Below are 19,521 nucleotides of genomic sequence, written 5' to 3' on the forward strand. Positions count from 1 at the left end.
CCCTCTCCCTCTCCCTCTCCCTCTCCCTCTCCCTCTCCCTCTCCATGAGGAACCAATTCCTAGTGTTTGGTAAGCTGCAAAGGTCAGGAAGTCACCAGTCGGGGGAACAAGGCACTGGCATCTAAGATGCTCAGATGGCACCACTTGAGTGCAGGACAGAGGGCAAGGCTTCGACGCAGCTAGGGTACCTACCAGCCAAGCCTGAAGCATGGCTCTACCCTGCTAGTGCCAGCACCTAACGCCAGCCCCTCCCTCTGGGCAGCCAGGCCCCCCAGGGCCCATTTTCAAGGCTTCTCTGTGTTTTTCCTAACTTTCCAAAGCAAGTCCCCTGGGACTTGCCTGCTTCCTCCGCCCTGCCCTCCCTCCCTCCCAACTGCAAATATAGGGAGAGGGAAGGGAACTTTGCAATCTGCTCACGTTATAGTTAGCAGAAATGAAAAAGGAACATTCTCTGAAGTCCCTTCCCTGCCTGTCCCTTCCTCTTCTTCCTTCCCCTCCTCTTCCTTCTCCTCTTCTTCCTCTCCTCTCCTCCTCCTCCCTCCCCTCCTCCTCCTCCTGCACTCCCGAATAAGGCAGAATGCTTTCTAGTATCTAGAAATACTGGCCACTCTTCAGGGTCAAGCTTCTCTTTCCAGGAGTGGGGAACAACTGAGGTATTTATTCAGATTTTTACTTCAGGGCAGTGTTGTTTGCATCCATGAGTGTGTGTGAGGAGACACAGTGCCTTCTCCTCAGCTAACACAGGCCCCAAAACAATGTCAACAGATGGGGATGTTTTTGTCCTTCCCCATCAAAGTAACTCTAAGCCATGCATGACAGGCTCTCCTCTCTTCTCCACAGAGGACCAGCATCTAGGACAAGGCTTTCAGGGAAAGCTAGGGCTGGGAGGACTGCCTGAAGATGCACTGCTTCTCTTTCTGGACTGAAAGACAGCTGTCTGGAGCGCTCCTCCAGGAGCTACGTGTCCAGTGAGGACACGTAGCCATGGCAACACAGTGAGATTGCAGAGCTCAGCGTCAAGGCATGTGCGCAGATGGCCCCTCTGAGGATGGTAATTACTGGTGGTCCCTGGCACAAGAAAACCTTTCCACAGGCCTGCGCATCTACATGGGAGCCCGGGTACAAGAGGGGTGTGGCCGGGCTGTCGGCCACCTCCCGCTGCCCTCTGGAAGCTGCTACCCACCCCCATGTCCAGTCCTCCAACTGAACCCAGGTTCCCTGAGACACCTGGACTAGCCAGTGAGTTGGCTTGTCCAGCTCCCCCATCAGGGATCGGCTCTGATAAGGGCTGGGGGGAGGGGGTGACCTTACTTATCCACCCCACACATCCCTGCCAGATCCCGTACCTTAGACTTTCGGGCCCCTTTCTTGCCTCCTGTTTTCTTAGCCACTGGCTTCTTCTGGGACGGAGACTTGGCCTTTTTGGCTGGTGGAGGCGTGATGATGGCTTCCAGTTTCCCCTTGGATCCTCGCTTCTTCGCCAGCAGCTCAGGATGGATATTAGGCAACACCCCCCCGCTGGCTATGGTGACTCCTTTTAGCAGCTTGCAGGAAAACCAAAGTCGCAGGTGGTGAGCCAGACGCCTGCTCCAGGAGTGCCCTGCCTGATTCAAGAGGTCAGCCCTGCTCACACGCATCTGCTCCGAGCTGCTACAGCTCTTGACTCTGTGGCAGCTACAAGGATGCTGGCAGGACTCAAGACCTACGGGACTCAAGCCCCCGAGTCCTCACTTGGTATGAACTTATGCTGTCATTCCTTCTGGGAGAGCAGAGCACCCACGTCATCTCCCTACCCTACTTTCAGTGTCGGCCCAAAGGGCAGGAAGCTGCTTAGGGTCTTGCCGGTCACCACAGGCTCTCCTGGGTGGTCTGAATATATGCTAGCGTGTCTGGGGATAGGCTGGAGACCCCCATACCTGGTTTAGCTCTTCATCGTTGGCCACAGCTAACAGGATGTGCCGGGGAGTGACCCGTCCCTTCTTGTTGTCTCTTGCTGCATTGCCAGCCAGCTCCAGGATCTCAGCTGCAGGGCAGATGAAAGCATGCGGTCACTTCAGGGCACTAGAGAACTCATCTGTCTCCACGCAGGAGTGCTCTGCAAACAAGGCTTCTGGGACAGCCACTCAGAGGTGGGACAGAAAGGCTGAGTGGGAGTTAAAGGTTCTACCCTTTGTTCTGAAACAGAGGTTAGGAGGAACGGGGACCAGCAGAGGGCTCTGGGTAAATAAGTGGTGAGACTCAGATCTAAATCCAGCTCTGGCTCCCACTTCCCAGACAGAGCCGCCTATGAGGAGCACTTGGACACGGCCAGCTGCATGCACCTGCAGTGTGGCCAGGTGGACACAATGCCTGCACTTCTGGTGATGTGCCACCCATCTGTAGAACTGAAGGGGAGGGGACTTTATGTAGACGGTGTTTGAGAAATCTTTGATGCTTGAATCAAAGAAGAACACCTGCATATTGGGATCTGAAATCAGGAAGCTGTGACTGGGCTCACAGTCAGTGTCACAGTAACATAAAACAAAAGGGTGGGGATATTGCAGCTCTAAAAAGCTAAAGACAGAACCCACTACAATGTGTGACTTGAACGGAATCCTCCAGAGTCCTTTTGGAGACAAGTGAAGAGTCCTGAACACGGGAGTCACTCCATGAGAATTCTTTCCTAAGCTGGACAGGAGCACGGCCACTCTCGAGGAGACATCCTCGTTCCTAAGCAATGGCACGGTGGCTGGAGACTGCTCAGCAGTGAAGATCACTGGCTGTTCTTCTAGGGGTCCTGGGTTCAATTCCCTGCACCCACATGGCGGCTCACAGCCATGTGTAACTCCACTTCCAGAGGCTCTGGCATGAGCCTCGGCCTCTGCCTGTTCTGCACGCACATACACACATGCAGGCAAATACTTACGCACATAAAATCAAAATAAAAAAGGAAATTCATGCTTAAGTACTTAGGGATGGAGCACACTAGTACTGTCTTGAGACACGGTAAGCAGGGCAGATGTGGAAGGTTAAATCTGCATATGATCAGAGTCTTTCTTCCAAAGAAACCCTGCCCTCTGTAACATGAACGGACCTGAACTCTAGAGACCTCAAGTGACTTGTCTAAATAAAATAAGCCAGGCACAGAAAGATCAATAGACGCTCTATGAACTTACTAAGATGCCAGATCTAAAGAAGTTTCGTAGAAGCCGAGAACAGGGAGCGATCACAGAGGCTGGCGAGGGGGAAAAGAAGAAATGGTAGTCAAAGGGTATGAAGAGTTGGTTAGTCTAGGGAAAATTTTGGTGATGTTCCCAGAGAGGTGACTATAGTTGATAATACTATGTTATTTCCTAATCACTAACATGTCTACAAACCAAAACACAAGAATATAAAGGACAGATATGTTAAGCAAGTTAATCTCCTCATTCTCCTATGTACACACGTGCTAAAGCAGCACGCTGTACCTTACAGTGTACAGAGCACTTCCTGAGTAAGAATAATACAACAGAGGCTGGAGGGACGACTCAGTGGTTAGAGAACCAGCTTCTCTTACAGCGGATCCAGGTTCAATTCCCAGAACCCACATGGCAGCTCACTGGAGTCTCTAACTCCAGCTGTAGGCTATCTGACACTCTCATATGGACATGTGCAAGCAAAACATCAATGCACATTAAAAAAAGGAATTACTGAAAAACATACAATAATTTTTTTCAGCATTCTGAATGTCCAAAGTCTCTTCAAAGCAAACATCACGAGAGGGAATGAGACTGGGAGACTGTGTCCAACCTGCAGCTGATGCTTATATGGTCAGTTTTCCTGGGAAGCGGCCTCCTGGGACAAAGGAAAGCCCTAACATAACATCAGGGACACCGAGGAGTCCCCGCTGGCAAGATCTCTCCTGACTCCCTTCCTGGCAACCCGCCCATCTCATCCCTGCTCCTCACTGTCTTCATGCCATAGAGTCTGCCCACATCACCATCCTGCCTCTAATGTCCTTCTGTACCACCGTGTGGGCCAACTCAGGTCTGACCTTCTGCTACACTAAAGACACTCTAATACTCCAGTTATGCTGTATGTTCTAGATTGTTCTGACAAAGTCAGTGCTTGGACACATCCTGGAATAAGTAGGATAAACTGGTAGCTGTGGTGGTATTTGGGGTTTTCTACTCCACCTTTGATCATTTAGTTCTCAAATAAAAGACACACAACCTTTATATCTTTAAGAAGCCTTAAAAGCACCAGAGCTGGGCAGACATCACCCTTTGTGCTAGTTTGTCTACTTCCCCCTTAATAACCCCAAGAATTAACTTGCCATGTTCTTCCTGGGCTGGTCCTATTCCAACTGGCCAGCCCTCATGGCCATGGTCTCATGACCCACCTACCCCCCATAGCATCTTCCTCTCTCTTCTCCTCTCTCCTCATGGTCTCTCTTCAAACCCTGAGGCTGGTAATCAAAGCCCCGCCTACCTCTTTTCTGCCCATCTACAGCATGAGGCATCTTTATTCAACCAACAGTTTTACACTGAAGAGCAAGGTTACATAGCATCACTTGGTGTACACGGAGATCTCTTCGTCAGGGGCAACCAGACCTGGGGGCCAGTATTTAGCATTACAACACATGGTAACAGACCAAAACTCAACAGGTAGCTGCATGAAAACCAAGCCTGAGACTTCAAAACTAAAGACTGTCTACTGTGCTTGCTTTGAGACAGGGTCTCACTTTGGTCTGACTTACTAGGTAGCCAGGCTAGCTTCAAACCTGTGATTCTCTTGCGTCAGTCTCCGAGAGCTACAGTGGTGCCTGCACCACTGAGATGGCGTGTGTATGTTTAATATTAACAGCTAAGCCCCACGCAAACCCTGCTACATACGTGTAAAGACTCGAGTACCTGACTACTTGTGAACACTTTCACAATAGCAGTGGGATAGAGCAAGAGGCAATCAGTCGCACTTGGAACAGCAAGTTGCCTTCCCTAAACCCAGGAAATCGTGTTGCTCAGTCCTTGCACGGAAATGAACAACCTTACATTTCAGAAGGGACTCAGAGGCATTGAGGTTCCTGTCTTTCCAGCAGGAAGAGGGTTCAACACAAGGCTGCACAGTCCAGAGCTTTAGAGAGTACCATACCTGGGCTTCATGCCCACGAGAGCCATGGGTGTGGGGCAGGACGAACGTCCAGTACCTGAGGCACTAGCTGGAGGAAAGGCTTGCCCGTCCCACCTCAGCTGTTCCCCCACAACCTCAGGACAATGAAGTTTCTCAGTAGAGGGGCTCTCCTGAACATTCCCTGTAACTGCTCATGGGCCCTCTGTCAAACGAAGATGGTATCTGTGGTGCCCCAGGGTGCAGAAATGCCTGCTTGTGGTTCAGACCCTCAGTCTCCTGTGCTTGGGGTGTAGGCAGCACACCTGCAAGGCTACTGTCCTGCCACAGTTCATTAGCAAAGTAGGTGCCTGGGCCCCAAAAGAGGAGAGTCTGGCAGTTAAGGGCAGGGAGAAGAGCTCCCCAGAACAGGGTGGGGGCTGGAATTTAGCACTTAGGGAGCTTAAGAGGGGCCTCTGGAATTATGGAGCTTGTGGTCCAGATTTAAAGCTTTCTTCCCCTCTTCAGCCTTTGCCCCCCTTGCTGAGGCTATAGGGAAGGAGGAGCTGTCGGTATCCAGAGTCAGAGCATGCAGACAGTGGCTGGTAGGTTAGAGTCCACTGACCGTGGTGTGCTAACAATACCTTACCTTGTTAACAACACGGTACATACAGGTACCCACAGTGGTGGGCTGTCATACCAAATCCTTAAGTCCACCCCTTGACAAACTAATCATGTGGAGACAGTTTCTGGAGAAGACTGTCTCCCCTCCTTGGAGGAGTTTCAGCAGAAGGCCTCCTGGGCAGAGGTGGGGCGAAAGAAAGCCTGAGTGGGTGTGGGCGCAGACTCGGGTGGGAAGGCAAGACAAGAGAAATGGAGAGAAAGCAACTCAGTGCCCCAGAAGAAAACGAACTCCAGACAGAGGCCACAGACTCCGAGGACACCTTCCAGGTTTCACTAGCCTCCACCCAGGCCTCTAATTTGTGGCTCCAGCTTCAACGGCCTTAGCTTCAATTCCCCTTTTCCTGGGGAATTTCAAGGACTCCTTATATAATGCCAATTCAGCTTCGATCCAGAGATGCCAGCCTGGAGCCACGTGGGGGTGCAGGTCTGGGAATGGGGGCTCATGGGAAATAGCAGGGTGAGGATGTCACTGCCTTGCCTTCTGTAACAAGGAGCTGAAGTCCAAGGCTTCCTTTCTGCAAAACCCAGCAACATGCACGAGCTGAGATGGATGTGCAGGCCTAGGCTCCTATCAACGAGTGGGCCCCAGACTCTGCAGGAAGCAGGAGCTGTATCCATTACAACAGAAAGGAGGGGTGTGGGCAGACTCCAGCTCACTGAGCAAGTACAGTCTCTTGTTTACGCTCTTGTTTTTCCAGATGGACAGTAACCATAGTAACACTATCATCAGGGGACATACAAGATGGAGCACCTCAAAGACACACCTTTTGCAGGAAACATGCTCCACACCCCAATCTGCCTCTGCTCTGCAGTGGGCGGAGGGCCTGGGCATTTTACAAGTTGAGAAAGATGGAGGACACATGCTGACCGCTGAGAAAGCAGGGCTGCAGCACACCTCGTCGCAGCACACGGCGCCCACGGCTGAACAGCAGTGATTCCTCTGCCCTTCATCCCAGGCCCAGCTTTAGAAACAGCAATAAAGTGAAAGCCTTTCTGGCCAGGAGAGGGCTGCCTGCTGCAGGAGAAGGAGGGACATAAACTGCCAGGCACTCAGCGAGGCAGACTGCCTCCTGTTTGTTTGCTCCTCAGGGTACACTGGCCTTCCTAAGTGGGACTGGGAGAGGACGGCTGCTTTGAGACTGCATCAGGGCAAACCATGTCCTAGCAGGGAGACCTGGGTCTGCTCCTCAGAATGTGGTCTTGGTGAGTGACATGGATGGCAAAAACATGGAGGCCGAGCTACAGCCCCTAGCCCGTGTAGGCCACTGGACCCACAGCCCGTGTAGGCCACTGCACCCACAGCACTAGGGACAGCCCTAGGGTAGGCCACGGTTGAGGTTTAGTCTTTTGTTGTGTGTTGTAATGCTAACTAATGGTCCCCAAGGCCTGGTTGCTGGTGAGGAAGAGAGAATCTGCACCTGCACAAGCGACGCATGCGACACTGGCCGCCAAGTTATCCCTGACTGGTGGAAAAAGACGCCTACTATAGCCAATAGAGAAGACAGGCGGGGCAAAAGAGAGATAGGTGGGATTTGGGTTCCCGGCCTTGGGGTCTGGGGAGAGATCACGAGGGAAGGGAGAAGGTGGAGAGAAGAGAAGATGGCACGGGGTAGGTGAGTTATAAAAACAAGGCCACGAAGGCTGGCCAGTTAGAATAAGAGCGGCCCGGCTGGAACAAGACAAGTTATAGCTCAGGCATTATTGATAGAGAAGTAGTCACAGTAGCATAGAGGGCAGATACCTGCCCAGCTCTCGTGCTGATTAAGGCTGAATATAAATATAAAAGTTGTTCCTTTTATCTGGGAATTGAATCAAAGGGAGGGTAGAAACTCTCCATTAATATTAACATCTTTTTCTACAACAGGCCACTGTACCCCACGCCCCTGAGGTAGGCCCAAGCTCCAAGGGGGCACCCAATAAGCTAGACCAGGGCCAGCTTCTGTTTCTGCCCCTAGCTCATGGGCACTGATGCCATCCTACACGGGAGGGTACTCACTCTCCCTTCATTTCTCACGGGAAGGTCTTCACCTCTGATGCTTTGCCTCTGGCTAGTTGAAGGGAAATAACAATTCTGGGAAACAGAATCACAGAAACACACAATTTACAAACACAAAGCCTTCGCCATGATTTCTGGGGCCTGGTGGACCCCTCCTCAGAGGGCTATTTAGGAACTATACCTGGCGAATACAATCAAAAACAAAAACAAAACAACAACAAACAAAATGAAACCTGTGAAAAACCGAGGAGGGCTGGGCTAAGAGCTTGGGAGGGAAGAGACAGAAGCCCTCAGCAGCCCTCCACCCCCAGGAATCTTTTTCCTGGCCAGAGACAGGCTAATGACCAATGCTGGCCTTGTTTGGGGCCCAGAGTGCATGAGATCAGCTCCAGAGGATTCTAAGTTCCCCGCAGGAGCACTGAGGAGCACTGCACTGCTGGGTAGCTTGGTAGCTATTCTTTTAATGTTATTTTAAGATCTGACTTGTTAGACATACAAGCATCCCACTCTTCTCGTGAGCAACTGGCTCCTGGCTTGTGGTGGCCAGGACTGGTGATGTGGCCATGTCTCCTCAGAGCCCAAAGCTCCCAGCCTCATTGAATTTGACAGCTTTAGAGCAACATGTCAAGGTTCCCACAGCCTTAGACAAGGCCATGTGTTGGCAGCCGCTCCATCTCTGGAGCAGCTGGCTGGACAAGAGTACCTCTGGCAGCCCTACTTCTCAAGTCCGCCCCAACACCAAAGGTATGGAACCTGGCCCTTCCCCCTCCCCACAACGCAGCATCTTGAACTGAACCAACTCTGCTGCGTGGAAGCACTTCGTCTACCTTCCTTTAGGGAGATGAAGTCATGGCTTGCAGAATTAGACTCTAACAGTTAACAGGTGATGTGGTGAGGTTGAGCCAAACTCCAAACACAACCTTGCAATAGGAAAGAATCTGGGGCTTTCGCACAACCGTTTGAAGCATCTCGTCTAACGAAAGAAAGATTGAAAATAACAATCAGGAATCAAAGAAAGCAAATGCTCACGTAATCCCGGGGGGAATACAGATCTCTGCTACAGAGCCAACAACATGACAGGGGATCTGTTTAGTGTATTTCTTTTGATTCCTTGCCCCTCCATTGACTTCACTAAGTTCAGACCTGGGACACCTTTCCGGAAGGCCTTAACCCAATCAACTCCAATTGGAAGGTGACTGCTAAGAACTTCCTCTGTCCTGACCACACCTCGGCCCCCTCCAATTCCCTCAGTGGCCTGGAGTGTCTACAGCCACGTCCACCACAGAATCCACTGCTTCTATCCTACTTTTGGGCAGGGAGGCAGGGGAGACTCTAACTGGCAGAGCAAGGGCAGGGAGGCAGGGGAGACTCTCGCCTGCAGAGCTATCCCCTGGGTGCAGCTCTGCCCCAGTCAAGCTCCCTGTTGCTGGCCCGTCCCAGCGCCTACTCCTCCCCTGCCCTGGGCTTGGGGCATTCTCTGGAGTAAAGGCTATGCAGGCATCGAGACAGTCTTCAAGAGTGAGCCACTCCGCTGCTTCTTGCGAGGCCACTCAAGCTAATCCCTGCTCTCAGTTCCGTGAACCAGGTGGCATCTGGTCCAGTCCCACAAAGACGACCGACAAGACAGAACTGTAGCCTAACTTGGGAGTCTCTAAAATCTGTTCCACTGGACACTCACTTGGCACATGTCAGAGTAAAGACATTTGACATGCACGCTAACGGAAGAGAGACACTTGGAGTGTTGGCTAGTACCGCCTCACTGTAACCGGCTGTCAATCCCCGTGCTCCAGCAGCTCCTCTACCAGGAAGCCCTCCTTCGCCTTTGCCCACGTGAGCTTCCGGCACCTCCAGCTGGCCTGAGGCGAAGGGTGGCAGTCACAAGCGCTGTCAGCTCGGAGATTTGAACCTTAGCTCCTGTTATTTGCTGTGGCCAAGACAACACCCAACCTCAGTTTCCCATTCTGTCAGTGTTTGTAAAGGTTGAGTTACTACGTAAAACACCTAGTAAATGCAGGTTACTGCTTACTACAATACCCTTATGAAGAGGGGGAAGAGGGAGGAGGGAGGAGGAGGGAGCGGGGAGGAGGAAGGAAGAGGGAGGAGGAGGGAGGAGGGAGCGGGGAGGAGGAAGGAAGAGGGAGGAGGAGGGAGGAGGGAGTGGGGAGGAGGAGGGAGGAGGGAGGAGGAGGGAGGGGGGTAATGGGACGAGACAGAAGCAACACAGCCTTGAATACTAGGGTTTCTTCCATCTAAATAACTGGGTAAATAGATGTGCATGAGAAGCAAAAGCAAGAGAGAACCTGGGGCTTCCCCTCAGCAGTCATCCTTCGCTGTTACAGGTAACAGTTTACATGTGTCTGAGAAATGCACTTGAACTCCATTAACCTCAGTCCTGCCAAACCTGCCTCGACAGAACGCAGCCCCCCAGGCAGCTGCACAGGCAGCCTTGCTCCTCCGGCACTGGGATGGGGTCTGGGACTTTCATCTGACCCCAGCAGAAGGTACCATGGCAGGGGAGGAGGAGGAGGAAGAAGAAGAAGAGGAGGAAGAAGAGGAAAAGGAGGGAAGAGGGAGGAGGAGGAGAGGGAGGTGGCCTGGGAAACTAGTCCAGCCCAGCCTTGGCTGGTGCCTGGTGGTCAGGGGCCGTCTGCACACCAACTGCTTACTTTCAAGGTCTCTCAATCAGTTTACAAGGAGAAAGTGCGTGTTTGTTTCAGTATGGAAATCCATGGCCATTTGTTCTTAATTCAGCCCAGGAAGGGTGAAGAATCGGATGTCTGCTGAAATGAAGTGATTTAAAAAGGATAATGTGAACAGGAAGCTGGGTTCAAAAGCCCCCGCTTGGCACCACTTCCCAGATGGACTTCTAGAGGGAAACCAACTGCGCGCTGCTGTGGGGGCTGTGGCTTTGACACACACTCACACAGATGGCCGTGGGGAGCCAGGGTCAGCCGAGAATCAGGGAAACACAGGAAGAAATCTAAACAAGAGTGAGCACAAAGCACTGCCCTCGGTGCCATCTGTGCTAACCACAGGCTTTTGCCTTAGACACGGCCTCAGCCTTGTAGCCAGCGCAGCCTTCTCACGGCGAGGACTTTAGGTTGCTCTCAAGGGCTTCTAGAGGTAACTGAAATAGCAGACCGCTGCAAAAGAAGGGACCCCATGAGGGACCACGGCTTCTGGGGCGGCTGTCTGAGTGTTTGCACACGCTCTCTATGCACCCAGAACTCCACTCTGCACCCCCTTCTTTGAGGAGTCAAACAGACAATGGTCCAGAAGTCTCTTCCCAGCACAGCTGAGCAACACGACCTTACACACCCACTTGGGCAAGCCTTCCAGCTCTGAGGCCTGCGGGCTCTTCCTGAAGCTCTTGGCTGCACAGATGTTCCCTAACACCGTGCTTGCTCTGCGTCTGCCAGCACTGGCCAGGTCCTCCTGAAACCCCAGCACAGGTCACCCGGGACCAGCCCCTCCTTGGCCAAACCCTTGCCCACGAATGCTCTGAACTTCTCTCATCCTTGGCTTTGTACCTGTCATCCTGCAGTCTGCAGCCCAAACAGGTCCCGGGCACTCACCGGTAGTTTCCTGTGACTGCTCTGGAGCCTGTCCCTTCAGGTTGAGGCTTCACTAAGAACAGAGTCTGGGCGCACACTAGACCTCCTGAGGTGCCTGGGGTTGCTTGAAACAAGGAAGTGCAAAGTGGACTAGCGGTCCTGGGGCCAGCGCTCTTTTCTGCTGAGGATCCAGCCCCCCACAGAGCCAGTGTGCTGTGGCAGAGGAGTTACTGTGACAGCTGAGGAGACCAGGTCACTTGTGGATTCAGTGAGCTGCTCAACGTGAAGCGTTTCCCTATACTCGGCACACAGTTAAGTGCTCAACAAACATAAAACTGCTCCATGCTGAAAAGTACTTGCCTGATATTCTCAAGCTATCACCACAGACCAGAACCTGGACCACTGAGGCCTGAGGTAGGGGTGGGGGGCGGGGAGGAGAATGCTGCTGCCTTGGGTAAGTTGTCCTCGTTTTCTCAATAAATGGAGACCCTGACTTTCAGCAGTGGTATCAGGTTTATCAGACGACGGATAAATGTTTACCCAAGTCTATTCCAGGTACCAGCTACTACAGGGAGCACCAGTGAGGATCTAACGAAAGGCAATAGAAAACAGGCTGTATGCAGACGGACTGAGTCTCCGGGCCACTCTGGCAGCTGAAATGCGAGACCTGGAAGGAGCCAAACAAGTGTAAGGCCACACAGTGAGAGGACACCAGACAGACAGACGGCCCTGCCAGAGGAGGCAGCTATGGGGACCTGGGAACACACTCTCCAGCTACTACATGGAAGACACAATGGCTGGGGCTGGGGTCAGAAGAGAAGGTAGAAAGGAAGAGACGGACAGTAGGAACTTTGGCCAGGGCGGCAGGCTGAGTGGAGCTGGGTGAAATGGGTACCTTTGGTTGCTCTTGCTGCAACTCACTACAGCTCCAAGGAACTTTTCTTTTTCATGGTATTTAATTCTAGGCTGACTAGACATAGGAAGAACCAAGAGCACAGTAAACATCCCTCAGTGTTCACTGTAATTTCAGTGGGAAATCTTGAGATGGATTATGCTGAATTCTCACCTGCTTCCTTCTCCTCTCCGTAAGTTTTCAGAAGCAGTTTCTGGTGGTGATGCCCAGAGAGGTCCTGGGCCCTTTAAGGACACTGCAATGTTTAACCAGCTGGGTGGCTCCTAGTGGCCTCTGCTGCTCATGGTGTAGCTGACAGCCCTGACAGCTTTTTGGGGCAACAGGAGGAAGCAGTCCATTCGAGCCTTCTAAATCCTACCTGTCTGCCAGCCACAGCTGCCCTCCTCACATGGGCGTGGCCCACTGCTCTCCAGTTCATCCTAATTCTGCTACATGTAAAATCCAAGGGTCCAGAGGAGCTCCCAGGTTTCCGGGCAGTGTAAGATGTCCCCAGAGCAGCTGCTCCTGAAGCTCATCACCCTGACTAGCCTCCTCCTCCAGTAAAGAACTGTCCTGTGAAGCTGTGGGACACCAGGCCATGTACTAGGAGCTAAGTGTATTACTGAGAGGAGAGGAAGGCACAGCCCTGCGCTGGAGTCCGAGGTGGCCTCTGACATGGCTGACACTGACATGGCTGACACCCAGCTTGTGCACTTGGTGAGTCTTTCACAAGCAGGCCGTTCCAGATGTACTCCTGACTGAGAAGCCTGAGCTCCTGGGTGGTCAGGAAGTGTGAAAGGCACATGGGACGTTCTCCAAGGTCCTGGTCTGCTTTCAGATATTAGAACACAGGCTCTCAATACAGTGCAGCAGTGTGAAGAACACTGCCATCCCAGAGGAAAGCAGGCCAGGCTGGGCCCAAGAGGTGGGCAAGCCCAGCCTCACAGTCCTGGAAGAAGACTGAGCTTGGGTAAGGGGGTGGGGGGTAAGGGCTGATTAGAGATCCTCAGGTTCTCCCAACTAAAGCATTCTAGGCACACTAGCCTGTGTGGCTGTTATCCTCTTGGCACACTGGTTTAGTCCTCCATTTTGTTTTCTAGATTTATTCTGGAATCCTAAAGGAAAAGAGTAACTTCAGAAAGTCCATCTATAAAACTCAGAGAGAACCGGGTAGACAGAGCTGGGAGATGCCAGCCTTACTGGATATTCTTTGTCCCGTGGGTTTTATCATGGGAGTATTTACTTACCAAAGGAAACAAACACAACCAAAGGCAAGGCCATGGCTGCCTGCTGCTGGGTATGAGAAACTACCACAAGGGAAAGTTTACAAGAATGCAGGCCAGTGACACAGAAAGGGGGTCTAGAAAGGATCCTTTCCTCCCCAGAAGGGAAAGATGGAATGTTCGATTAATTGTGCTGGAACAACCAGCTTACCACATCAACCAACATGGATCTTTCTTACACCACACATCAGGTAAATTCCAAACTCTTCAAAGTAAGGAAATGAAAACTGAAACCATTAAAAACAGCCTTCTGGGAAGGGAGAGGCATTTTCTTCAGAGATGAAAATAACTCCACCCATCTTCACACAGACAACCCTGATAAACATCAGAGGTGCATAAAACCAAAAAAGTTTGACTGTCTGCTGGAGGAAAGCCTGCCGGAGGAAAGCCTGCCGGACTGGAACTCAGCAGAAGTGGGAGAGAAATGAGAAAGGAGATGGACGGGAAGATACCCAAAATGCACTGCATGCACGATGTGCGCGACAAACTGTTTCAGAGCATGTCTGGATCAACGGCTCAGCAGGGCAAGGCTCTTGTCACCAAGTCTTGTAACCCGAGTTCAGTCTCAGAACCTAACTCCCAAAAGTTATCTTGGCACCTCCAGACACGTCCCAGAGAAGCATGCTCATGCACACACATACAAAGTAAATAAGTGTAAAGCAAGTGTGTGCGCTGCACTTCTAAACAGGGACTTTTCATATCAGGGCTGCAGTAGTTAAGAGCACTGCCCACTCCTCTGAGAACCTTGGGTTCAGTTCCCAGCACCCACAGTGGGGCTCACAACCATCTGTAACTTCAGTTCTAAGGGATCAGACTTCGTCTTCTGACCTCCGCAGGAACTGAATATATGGTATACTTACATACATACATGCACACATACATACATAGAGGGAAAACACCCATGCACATAAAATTAAAATAAATAAATCTTTTTAAAAAAGATTTCATATTATTATTTAAACATACAATAACTATAAACGTATTTGAATATAACGATAACCAGAAATGAAGTAAAAGCAAGAAGTTATATTAAAATAAATGAATAGAAACAGGCTTACTTTTGTAAGAGCTCCAGCAGAACTTAAGAGGACTCGGAGCACCACAGGTGGGAGCACCACGGGTGAAATGTACCTGCTGTGGCCCAGGCTGGGAGACAGTGCGGTGACCTGCACTCAAACCCCAGAGCCCACAGGAAAGCCCACAGGTGATGGATTGCTGAGGAAGATGGGAGGCAGAGAGGAAGTCACCCAGGAGCTTACAGGCCAGCCAGCCTGGAGTACACAGTCACAGCAAAAGTGAAACACAGACAGTGAACACTGACTCCCAGAAGTCCTCTGACCTCCACCTCCCGGTGGCACACGTACACCTTTTTTTACAACATGGACTTACTGGCTGAATCACAGATTACGTATCATCGTATGTAACGGAGGACTAAGACGGAGGAGAGACTCGGGCAACTTATCCCCAGCAGAAAGTCCAGAAAAGATGGGGGAAAAACAGTGAGATTAACAGACAGGAGGTGGAATGAAATACTAACACACGCTAAATCTGTAATCTATATAGAGAGACTGAGACGTCGTCAAGTAAACAACCTGCGAGTATTCACCATCGACAGACACGGACCCCAGATGGAGAAAGCACTCTGAGTATTCACCATCGACAGACACGGACCCCAGATGGAGAAAGCACTCTGAGTATTCACCATCAACAGACACAGACTCCAGATGGAGAAAGCACTCTGAGTATTCACCATCAACAGACACGGACTCCAGATGGAGAAAGCACTCTGAGTATTCACCATCGACAGACACGGACCCCAGATGGAGAAAGCACTCTGAGTATTCACCATCGACAGACACGGACCCCAGATGGAGAAAGCACTCTGAGTATTCACCATCAACAGACACGGACTCCAGATGGAGAAAGCACTCTGAGTATTCACCATCGACAGACACGGACCCCAGATGGAGAAAGCACTTTTGAGTATTCACCATCGACAGACACGGACTCCAGATGGAGAAAGCACTCTGAGTATTCACCATCGACAGACACGGACTCCAGATGGAGAAAGCACTCTGAGTATTCACCATCGACAGACACGGACCCCAGATGGAGAAAGCACTTTTGAGTATTCACCATCGACAGACACGGACCCCAGATGGAGAAAGCACTCTGAGTATTCACCATTGACAGACACGGACCCCAGATGGAAAAGCACTCTGAGTATTCACCATCAACAGACATGGACCCCAGGTGGAGAAGCACTCTGAGATCATCCCATGCTTTGTGAGACCGAAACACATTTCAAGATGCTAGAAGCACCTATTGGCCCACGTGTGCAGTGAAGGAGGCCAGTCCTCCAGCCCTGCTGTACCTCTACAAGTGGGGTGTGGGCCACATTTGGCTTCCAGGCTCTTCCCTCTAACACCAGAGCACACCCCAACAGAATCCATTAGCTGCTGATACCTCTCTGTTGACGAAGCACTTGTTCTAGGATTCCCTGCATCAATCCATCCCCTTGGGAGACTGAGGGACTGGCAGGTCACAGGTGGTCACAGTTCCTTCATCTCTTTAATCCCTTGACAGGTCACTGTGTAAGACTGTAATGTGTCACCAACAGAGAGCACTGACAGTCTGCCTTGGTGATAAGCAGACCAGGACTCCTCCTTGCTGCACACAGAAGATGGTAGCACCAGCGGCTCCCTCTAGACTGTGGGGTTGCAAGAGAACCACAGCCACCTGAACTTTCAATACTCACAAAGCCAGGAAAGGGAAGATGTGCCCAAATGCATCCAAATGCCTCCTGCACAACTTCAGTGGCCACTGTTCCTCCAGCAGCCTCCCCCCACGCTCCCCAACTCCTTACACATTTTGGCTTCTCACTTGTGTTTTAAGGAAGATGAGTCTGGTGTCGCCTTTGAAGAACATAGTGTCATGAGCAATTATGCAGTCAGGGGATGCAGGCGTTCCAAGGCCCGTGGAGCTTCGCAGAGCGCAACCCAAATGTCTTCCTCTTTCCGCTCTATTTTTAGCTGTGTAAGTTCAGGACACACTGCGGTGTCCCAGAAAGGAAAGCAGAAGAGAGACTTGGGATTCATTTTCAAGGAAAGTGACAGGTTAACTGTAGGCCTGGCCTCTGTTAATCTTCAAAGTTCGAAGGATTTTTTTCATCAGAAGTGACAACTGTGATAGTCACTATCTGCCAGGCACATGTGCACAGCAAGGTCTGCTGCTGGTGGAGAGTGGTCTCTCCCCTTTCCGTGCGTAAGACCCGGGGATGGAACTGGCAGTGGCTCGCTGACCAACAGGGATACGCAACATTTAGCTAGAGACCAGAAGCTGCATGGGTGAGGATGACCAGGTTGTCAGCCAAACCCAGCTGGCGGAAACACACCTAGCAGCCATGTTGTACCTGGGGTTTTAGTGCAGGCAGGCCCAAGAGCTGAATCTCACTCAGGCTGCGCAGTGGCCATCAGATCACAGGGGAAGGGACAATGACACACAGACACACACACTGCTTCTCTGTTGCTAGCCTGGAAACTTCATAACCATTAGCCAAGTACCTCAACTGTAGCACTGACCATGAGAGGACACGGGAAGACTCTGGCCAGGGATGAAAGGAGAGAGGAACACCAATATTGGAAATATTGTGTGTATGGGGGGGGGGGGTTAGGGGGTGCTTGGGAAATGTAACAAAAAAGTAGGGGATTAGCAATACGCAAATACTGACTGATGTCTTCATCATTTTATATGTTTTATAGATTAGTTCCAAGCAAGAGAGAAAAGCTATAGGCCACTGCCTGATCATACAAGATCTATATCACACTGTGACCGTAGGGTTTGAAAACAGCCCAGCCTTGACTCAGTGATTCTGTGGGGAAAGGTTTGTCCTGGGAGCTGGTAGCCAACACTTCCCATCCTGCTTAGCTGCATGGCATCAGTAACTGGTAGATTTCATTTTGGCACACAGACTTAAGTCACTGGAAAGTTCAGTATAGAACAGGTGTGTGACCAGATTACATAACAGGGTGTCTGACACAAACAGGAGAGTGGTCTAACCATGAAAGAATGGGGCCTGTTCTCTCAGGCCTTGGGCTGCGAGGCCACACTGAGTCTTCCTTCCAGAATGAGCTTCTAGTCCCGGTGACTAGCTTTAGGTCCCTCCCTAGCTTGGTATGGGAGGGGCTCACACAGCATGAACATACAGCCTCCCAAGTGACTGTCTCAGTGAGACACCGCAACACTACCAACACCACAGGCTCTCCCTGGAGGAGAGCTGAGTCTTCCTAGGTCCAGCTAGGAGAATCAATATCAAGACATGGTTCATTCTTTAAGGTGACACTTTGTGTCTCCTAATTTAGCCCTTCTCAGATGTTACAGGCCTGCGCCCTCACACCTGCGCCCTCACACCTGAGCCCTCACACCTGGTTCATAAAGGTATTCCTTGAAAGCCTATGATAAAGTGTGGGATCTACTACACCTCGAATCTCTTTCTTTGCTTTGGGAATTCAGCGACTCCAGTATGTGTTTTTAAAAAAGGAGTCTGAATCTGGTCGTTCCCTGATTACAGACAGCCACAGAAACTACACTACCACTAATATGTCACCTCAGTACCAACAGAAATTCCAGGGGACCAGAAGTAATGTCCCGTGCCTTTTCTAACTTTTTTTAAAGACTTACAAATTTTATTTTATATGCATGGGTGTTCTGCCTGCATGTTTGTGCAGTGCAAGCATACACAGTGCCCACGAAGGCATCAGATCTAATACATGAGTTACAGACAGCTGTGGGTTGCCATGTGGGTGCTCGTGTTCTAACCTCTGAGCCATCCACCCCATTCCTCGAGTCCCATTTCTTACACCATCTTTCCCACCGTCAACACTGCTGAGCAGGGAAAGGCTCTATGGTTTTCTGGGACTGCAGCAAGTGTCAAATGTCTTTAAAGTGTTATCCAGCACGAAGTTCCTCAGCGAGCTAGGAACTGTGCAGCAGGTAAGAGTGGCTGCTGCTCTCGCTGAGGGGCAGTTTGGTTCTCAGCCCCCATGTCAGACAGTTCACAACTGCCTACAACTCCAGTGACAGATCCATTGCCCTCCCTCTTCTGGCCTCTTCAGACACCTGTACTCACATTCACACACATTCCCACACCCTAAATACATGGCTCAAAATAAAATGACACTTTTTCTAAGGTCCCCAATGCCATTAAGTCTGTCAGGAGCCATCTAGGAGAGGCTAAAGCTAACAGATGACTTTCCTGGAGATGGCCCACCATTTCTGCATGGCTTACGATGGATGAGCTCTGAGAGGCAAGGTCCCAAGAGACTTCATCTCAGGATGACTTCTTGATGTCCATCTGCCTTTTCCTGCCACTATCACAGAGTCTAATGATTCCTGGGCATCAGCCCACCCTATTGGGCAGATTTCCTGCAGATCAACATAAAGATGAACTTTCATAAATTAATAGTTTAGATGAATTAATGATTTTGTAGAACTCCTAATTTGATTCAAATAATTTTAGGAAGAAAGTTTTAAGAGATAGTTACAGCTGGTTTGCCAGAAAGATATAATGAAGTTAACATCAAGAATAGAATGTGCACTCTCCTCATAGAACAGTAAGAAAGAAAGAAAAAAAAGGTAAGTAAAGGATGTATATATATACACACATATATATATTATATATACATATATATATATATGAATGTATATACATGCATGCATGCACATGTATATGTGTATGCATGTTAATATGCATGAACACTTGTGGAGTTGTTGAGACAGGTGGTCTGGCCTGACCAGTGTGTGTGTGTGTGTGTGTGTGTGTGTGTGTGTGTGTGTGTGTGACAGAGAGAGAGAGAGAGAGAGAGAGAGAGAGAGAGAGAGAGAATATATAAGTGTGAGTGTGCCTGTTGCATATTATCTGTGTAAATGACTTTAATTCTTTTCCTTTCTTTTCTCTCTGGTTCACTAAGAGTTAATGAGCTCCAAGCCTCTCACCTTGGCAGTGAAGGGCTCTGAGAGAGAAAAAGCACTGGCAATTACATATTTTTT

At 50.5% G+C, this 19,521-nt stretch overlaps 1 protein-coding gene across 4 annotated transcripts in view; it reads right to left on the reverse strand.

Moving 5' to 3' along the window:
* Nucleotides 1-19,521, reverse strand: part of LOC114624890 (core histone macro-H2A.1) — a 61,434-nt gene that overhangs the window by 29,916 nt on the left and 11,997 nt on the right. For all 4 annotated transcript variants that reach the window (XM_028772033.1, XM_028772032.1, XM_028772031.1 and 1 more), the window contains exons 3-4: nt 1,917-2,023; nt 1,347-1,544 (exon numbers count right to left, since the gene is read on the reverse strand). In XM_028772033.1, the coding sequence (XP_028627866.1) occupies nt 1,347-1,544; nt 1,917-2,023 (305 nt within the window). The remainder of the gene's footprint in view (nt 1-1,346; nt 1,545-1,916; nt 2,024-19,521) is intronic.

Source organism: Grammomys surdaster, unplaced genomic scaffold, assembly GCF_004785775.1.
Source record: "Grammomys surdaster isolate TR1022 unplaced genomic scaffold, NIH_TR_1.0 211, whole genome shotgun sequence".
NCBI lineage: Eukaryota > Metazoa > Chordata > Mammalia > Rodentia > Muridae > Grammomys > Grammomys surdaster.